A 7,947-nucleotide genomic window follows, 5' to 3' on the forward strand; every position below is an offset into this window, starting at 1 on the left:
AACATTTTCTATTATATATTGGATATTATTATCATGTTTTTTTTTTTTTTGTTATTTTATTAAATTTTCACTTCATGTTCTCACAGAATTATTTGGAAAAGCTATCAGAAGCTGGTGAAAAGCATGTCCCTATGGAGTTGGCGTTGTATATCGCCAGAGATGTCTCCTGTGCCTTGTCAGAGCTGCACTCAAAGCACATAATTCATCGGGACATTAAAAGTGAAAACATCCTGTTTGATTTGGATAGAAAGACTGATGATGGAACTCCCACTGTGAAGTTGTGTGATTTTGACAGTGCAGTGCCACTAAGATCACGTATGCATGCTTGCTGTATTGCACATATGGGAACTCCACCTCCTTGTGTATGTGTTGGAACACCACGGTGGATGGCTCCAGAAGTTATGCGGACTATGTATGAAGAACGCGCTTATGGATTGGTAAGATATACTTGTTATTTATCCTGCCTGATCTTCTGGTGTATCTATCACGTTTTGTCATATTGTTTATTGGCGTTGAATTTATGATATCATACCTAGTAATTTCAGTAATTTAATTCATCTTTCATGGCCTTTTGTCAATAAGTATGTACTGGAAACAAGTCAGTCTGCTGTTTTTCTAGACATATTATCATTTAGGGTTGTAATTTACCTCCTTTTATCTTTGTTACAGGAAGCTGATATTTGGTCATTTGGATGTTTACTTTTGGAGATACTGACTCTGCAAATTCCATATTATGGAGTGCCTGATTCAGACATCCATGACAGTCTGCAGGTATGATTATCCTTCGTTCATGCAAATAGTTATATTATACCCTGCTGCCTCTGGTTGAGCTATTATTTTATTCATGCTCAACCCCAATTTACAATTATCTTTTTTCTTTTATTACCATGATCTATGCAGATGGGTAAGCGGCCACGATTAATAGATGAACTGGAGGCATTGAGTTCAATGAGTGAACCCTCAGTAATTCAATCTGGTGAAGACCTGGAAAAATCAGATGCAGAGGCAGACTTGCTGAAATTCCTTGTTGGGTTGTTTCATAGATGCATGGAAGAAAATCCTGCAGAGCGTCCTACAGCTAAAGAAATCCATGAAATGCTACTTGCACGCACAGGCCGTTTACAAGCACAAGATGATAGGAAGATTTAGGTAGGCTATTGGGGCAGCCCTGTCCTGGGAAATATATTCTAGCCCGTCAATGTTATATTATTAGAATAAATTATATTCATTCTTTTTCTTCATAAAGTTTTAGGTAGGACTTATTCAAGAATAACCATTCTTTACCAGGTCAGTGACTTATGCGGCTCTAATATAGTGTAGGGTAATTGAAATCTGTATTTTTATCTAGGTCTACTAGGTTGTTAATGTCTGAGATGTACTCAGGCATTCCCCATTTAATTTATCAGGCCCCGTCGAATTGTAATCTGTTGTAGTTTCGAATTGTATCCAGATGTAATTGAGCATATATTTTTTGCCAGATTATAAGAGAGATGAATGATTGTTTTCTTATATATATATTTGGCTGTTCTAAAATAATTAGTTGGCAAACAAACCGTTTATTTCTCGGGTAAATCTTGGTAGATCAGTAGATGCATTTACATGAAAGAAATTATATTGTATTGCTATTTGCTAGTTCTTTTATGTTGATTAATAATGCTGTGTCATAAACTCTCAACTGTTCCTCTGGCTAGGTTGTTGGCAACTCCCGGCAATGAATACTTACCTTCTACCTATGTCTTTATATTTCATCTTTTCCCTGAGCTGCAGTTGAAATCATTATAACTCTTAAATGATTAAGTCTTTTACCCAAAGGGGGAAAAAGTTTTCTTGATCTCTAACAAATTAATCTTGGGTTAGGGGGTGTGCAAGAGAGGTGTCAGTAGCCACCTTTGAACAGCTAATGCTATCAACTAGTTAAAATTATTTAATTAGGCTATAGTTGCTTATTTGTCCTAGGTGCTCTTTTATGGAGTAATAAGTCTTGGCATGCATTAGCAGCTAACTTTGGACCACTCTACACTTGTACTATCTCTCTCTAATATCTGCCATATCCTTCCTCTGGTCCTCCACCCCTCCAGTATCCTATATGCATGTAGGGTTCTTACGAAACAAACCCGTTTTCTATTTGTGGAAGTACACTGTGGACCCAACACAAACAAACACAAGCAGAAATAATTTCTGGGAAGGCCCTACCTCACTGCTCATTAAGGAATGAGCCAATGAGCACTCATCACTCATCACTCATCCCCAGTAGTTTTACTTATGACAAGTTTTGGGATGCTTTTCAATTCATCATGTCACAGCTTACAAATGAGAACCAAACGTGGTAAATTTTCATGACATGAGTCTTAACTAGACTGCATATGTGACAGGAAAATCCAATGAAGCAAGAGAATGGAAATAACTTTCTTTTGGTTTCAGATGAAGCAAACTAGCAAAGCATGCTTTGGCCTTTGGATGGGGAGTATTGAATACTCCTTTTACTTTTCTTGTCTCTAATTTTGTTACATTGGTATGACTCACTCCACCCCAAGTAGCCAAATGGAGCATGCTTTTCTTCAGAACCGGACCACAAACTCTGGCCCCTGGCTTTTAGCCAGCCTGTTTTTGTTTCAATCTATACATGGTGGACCATGTTGTTTCAGTGGTAAATGGTAACAGTAATTTTTCCATTAGTGGCAACAATTACAATTTTGGCACAAAAACCTAACCAACTATACCAAGAAAACGAAAGATAGACAGCCTTTCAATCTTGCGAAAATCAAATCAAGCTAATATCATATTACTTCTGAGAAAATTAAAAAGAGAATATTTACTGAAATAAAAAAAAGAAAATGAAGAAATAATAAACGCATGATTTAATTGGTAGTTTTGTACCTTGTTTAATCATATATTAATATTATCACATATTAAAGTTGATAATATTAATATTATTTATTTAGTATAATTAATCAATTTATTAAGCATGATTTATTAATAAATGATGTTTGCTTTTTTAATATAAGATACATTTATTAAAGTTCAATCACCAAAAAAAGTTAGAGGCCACTTTAATAAAGACACTAAAAATATCTTTTTTTTTAAAGACGTTTACATGTGTCATGTTATTATTGGATATTTTTATTAAACCGGTTAATAATTTATTTTTTAATAAATTAGAATAAAATTGGTTTATTATAGCAACAGTAATAAACCCAATTGTCTACATTATAATTATTAGACCCGATTTGATCCGATCAAATTACACAATCTAAATCGAATATCTTTAATTTTTTTTATAAAAAAGATAAATATATCCCTAATTTTTTGTTTTGCGGACATTTAAATCCTTAAAAATTTAAAAATACAATTAAATTTCTAAAAAAAATTAGATTTATTGTTATTGTTATAAAAAAAATCGGTTTTATTTTAATTTGTTAAGAAATTAAAAAATAACCAATTTATTAATACGTCTAATAATAATGCGACCCGTAAGCGTTTTTAGGCATCGACCATCCCAAAAAGGTTTTATTAAAGTTGATAAAAAGAAAAAAAAAAAAACTAACTCCGACGTTGTTGCTACAGTTACTGAGCAAATGGAAGCTGCGTACGAACATTTGGATATATTGCTTTCTTCAAAATTGTAAGCAGCTAGAATGCTGTTTCTGTCAAAATTATTTCATAGCTTCATATTATTAACTATTGTTTACTTCAATTTGGAAACGTGTTTGATTCTTAAATCTATATGAGGTTCTTGTTCTATAATTCTTTTGAACACCATGAAAATCTAAAATATCAGATTAATATATTTACTATGTTTATATATTTCCATTGTGGTGCTATTTTGAATCTCCTGATGGGCTAAAAACATTCAGTTAATGGTTATAAATTACTAAATGATACGCCTCTAGATTAAAGCAAAAGGTTCGTTCAATATTGAATAATGAATATAATGTAAAGAATTGTATTGATGTTATGGTTTGTATTTTTTCAATCTTAAAAATTGATGTAATTAAGTTCTATCAGTTCAAATTTATTGTTCAGATTTTTAATAAGTTTTTAGTTTTAAAATATTTGACACTTTGATATTTTAGTGTATTGATAAATTCTATGTATATGGAATTATATCCAAATACATTGAGTTTACTCGTATATTAATATTTAATTAAATTTTATATAAAATAATTTCATACCAACGATGTATATTAATTAATAAATTAAGAATTTAATTTTGATACACTGTCAGTGTAAAGTAGTTTTATATGTATATTCAATTACGTAATACTAATATTATATCAGTAAAAATAATTACATTTCACATTAAATCCATAAATAGTCATCTAAAAAAATGGATATGATTATACGATTGTGTAAAATATCAGTGCATCAAATAAAGCAAATGATGCTAACTATGAAGCACGGACACTTCGTTTAGTTCTGGTGTCCGCGTGTCGGACACATTTCAGACACGACACTTACCGACACTTGTCCGACACGCGTGTCTGTAGTGTCCAACCGTATCTTAATAAAAAATAAAAAAATTATTCCCCAGACACGCTTGGACACACCTAAATACCATCACGTGTCAGCGTGTCCAGTCTTATTCTTAACAGATATTCTTAAAATAAATTTAGATATAATATATATTATTATTTATTAAAATAAAAAATATTTTAAATACTTGATATAATTAAAATAAGACATTAAAAATAATAAAAAATTTTAATTTATATTTTAATATCAATAAAATATCAAAATATCGTTACAATTTATCTAAAAAAAATTTAATATTTTATATATATACGTGTTCCTGTATCATATAAGATTTTAAAATTTGTATATCGATGTGTCTCGTGTCGTGTCTCGTGTCTCTATCAGTCCGTGCATCATAGGATGCTAATGATTTACCTGCATATTCGAGTAGTTAAAGATGCTAATGTTACAATCACATAAAGGATATAATCCCATATTCTCGAAACAACTGAAATCAATTTGAATATGATCAAAGCTAGCTTTTAAACTCAATTGTCCTGGATAAACAATTTGATTGTTTATAATTAAAACCATGAGAAGTATCACGCTGGCCTAATTAAGTTGGGTTTATTATTTGTTGAATAATGAAACACAAACAAGTAGCCAAGTGTTTTATTTGCAAGATAGCAACTTTGCCTTTGGAAACCAATAGATTGTAAACATCAATACGACAAAATCAGAACAAAATCGAGGCTTTTATAGCCCTATAATTCCTATCTACTATCCTATTATTATCGCATTAAGTAATGATTTAAAAACTGCATCATGCTTAGCAACTTGATTAACAGTTCATCTTTAAACTAAGAATTTAATTTCATGTCCTCTTAGCATAAAAAAAGTTTTACATATCCAATTAATCATATATTGATATATTAGTAAAAATAATTAATTTTTATATCTATTATTTAAAAAATATTTCAACATATAAATTTAATTAGATAATTATATAATTTTTTTATATTCTTTAATATATTAAAATTAAATTCCTTTTTTAATCAAAGGTAAGTACATAAATTTTATTAATAAAATTAAACAGTCCAAATAACTCTATCTTTATTAGACTCATGTAATTTTGTATTGAGAATGATTATTGTAATTTTTCTTAATTTTTATAGAGAAACTTTTTTCAACTTCTCAAAGAATACCTCTTTTTTGTTTTACATTTTTTTCTCTTCTATTACATTGTGCTAATCTCAAAAAAGATTTGTTTTCACTTCAATCTTGAGAAAATCAGAATATTTATAATATTTATTCTGATAAATTTTACTGATCAGAGAGTTTATTTTGAATAGAAGTTTTCATATTTGTTTTGCGAGCATGACAATGTTAAGAATTTTTAAATCTTTGAAATTGAAACTCTTTTTATAATTTCGTCCTATAAAAAATCTTCCATTCAATTTATTGCATCTTTCGTTCAATTTCTCTATAACTCCACTAAAATTAGAACATAATTTTTTGTATCTCTTCAAGTAATATCTCTAAAAATTTAAAACAATTAAAAGTGTAAATAGAAATTACTGTTGTGACGAATTTGATTAGAATTTTTTCTGTCACTAGACGATAAAAGAGTTTTTTTTTCAATTACCATTTTTTAATATTTGTACCATAGTCATAAGTCCTAAATATTTATATTATTATAGTTTCTAACATAAGAAACAAGAAAAATATTGGCTAAATAATCTCGAATGTAGATCAAAAAATTTTTGCTAAAGAAGACTGAGGATTTATTTAGATTTATCTTTTGATTACTGATCTTTTCACACATCTATGAAATTTAGAACAAATTCTAACATTTTTCCTCACTTGATTTACAAAAACGGACTGCAAAAAACAAATGGTTAATTTTTGAAAACTTCTAATTAAGTTTCAATCCGAAAATTCTGTGGAATAGATGAAAAAATTTATCTGCATAAAAAAAAAAATAGAAAGATAAAAGATCAACTTATCTTAACGTTTTACATAGCTTAAAAAAATTGAGATTAACCATCTATAATAACAAAACTGATGATATCATAAATTCTTTAATCCAAACCATCCATCTCTCGTAAAAATTTAATTTCTGAATCGTAGCTCAAACAATATCAACTTATCGTTTATAAATTATTCCCCGAACCCTAAAACCTAATTAATTCATTATATATCCTATCTCCAAATAATTGAATTTATGCAGAACAATACTGACACAATAAGTTTAGGGGTGATCATTCATCAGTACCTTGATTCATTGAAGAAGCATTTTATGTACTTAATCCCTTAGCTTCCTTTTCAAATTTTATATGATTAATTTACTCTTAATTTATTAGTCCTCTTAGCCAGAGACGGATCTAGAAATAGTATCATGGGACCAATAACATATAAAATATTAAAAAATTATGCAAAAAATTATATAATATAAAATGCATTACAAAAATATACTGATAGAGAATATATTTTAAAGTACAAAAAATATATATGTACTTTTTATTAACGAAGTGGTCAATTCCTCATTTCATAAAATTCATCGATAATAGAATTTGTATCAAATTTTTCTACAATTTTCTTTTCAATATAATTAAAAGACAATTAGCAAGAAATTTATTTTTCATTTTGTTTCTGAATTATTGTTCACAATATTCATAGTTGAAAAAAAACTCTCAGTTGTAGTAGTTGAAACAGAAAAAATTAATACTAAATAAATCAAGAAGGACGGTCACAAGAAAAAAAAAATCTACTTGATGAGAATTGAAAAATTTTATTTAATTAAAAAATATTAGTAATAATATCTTTTTATATTTTTTTAATATTGTTACTTACTTTTTAAATATTAGAAATCATTAATATTTAGGTTAGACTGGATTTTTATTTATATTAGACTAAATACTAAATAAATTTTTAAAAAAATTAAATCGTACTTAATAACTTATAACTATTAATCTTTTTTTAAAACTCCCTTTTTAATCTCTTAAATGATGAAGTATAATTGTACTTAAAAAATTAGAAAAAAGTCATAAGTATCAACGAACCACATGTATGTTTAAATGTGATTCTCTTTTTCGTAAATATTCTCTTGATTATTGACACTTTGGCTTCTCACTTTAGTCCACATTGCACCACACATATATCACAAATTATAGCCGCCACCCCCACATTTTAAAGTACCCATATAAAATACCTAGTCCAAATAAAATAGAGAATACTTATTCGGTTCATATATAACAAAGAAATCTTTTTCACACTTTCTAACCTATATATTCTTGACAAATCCAGTTGCACGTGGCTTTCTTCTGATTCACCAATTATTGCTTATTTATAAAAAATAAATGTGTTGATTTCATAAAAATGAATTTAATTACATATATGCAAATTGCAAATAATAATTATTTTTTACACTTTCTTTTAATCATAAATTATATTTACTTATAATTTTTAAAAATCGTACTAATTGTTTTAAAAATT

General features: G+C 28.3%; 2 protein-coding genes across 3 annotated transcripts in view; one reads left to right on the forward strand and one right to left on the reverse strand.

Moving 5' to 3' along the window:
• LOC107617150 overlaps nt 1–1,511 on the forward strand; it is a 7,523-nt gene extending 6,012 nt beyond the window's left edge. Inside the window, exons 9-11 of one of the 2 annotated variants that reach the window (XR_002353869.1) lie at nt 87–437; nt 670–771; nt 901–1,166. Coding sequence is in view for 1 of the 2 variants with exons in the window: in XM_016318931.2 (XP_016174417.1) it covers nt 87–437; nt 670–771; nt 901–1,149 (702 nt within the window). In the remaining variant the exon portion in view is untranslated. Of the gene's footprint in view, nt 1–86; nt 438–669; nt 772–900 lie in introns of both variants that reach the window. The other variant, XM_016318931.2, reaches the window with a different exon arrangement.
• The window catches only part of LOC107617154 (protein argonaute 10-like), a 25,425-nt gene that overhangs the window by 2,205 nt on the left and 15,273 nt on the right, over nt 1–7,947 (reverse strand).

The sequence above is a fragment of the Arachis ipaensis genome, chromosome B09, assembly GCF_000816755.2.
Source record: "Arachis ipaensis cultivar K30076 chromosome B09, Araip1.1, whole genome shotgun sequence".
Classification (NCBI taxonomy): Eukaryota; Viridiplantae; Streptophyta; class Magnoliopsida; order Fabales; family Fabaceae; genus Arachis; species Arachis ipaensis.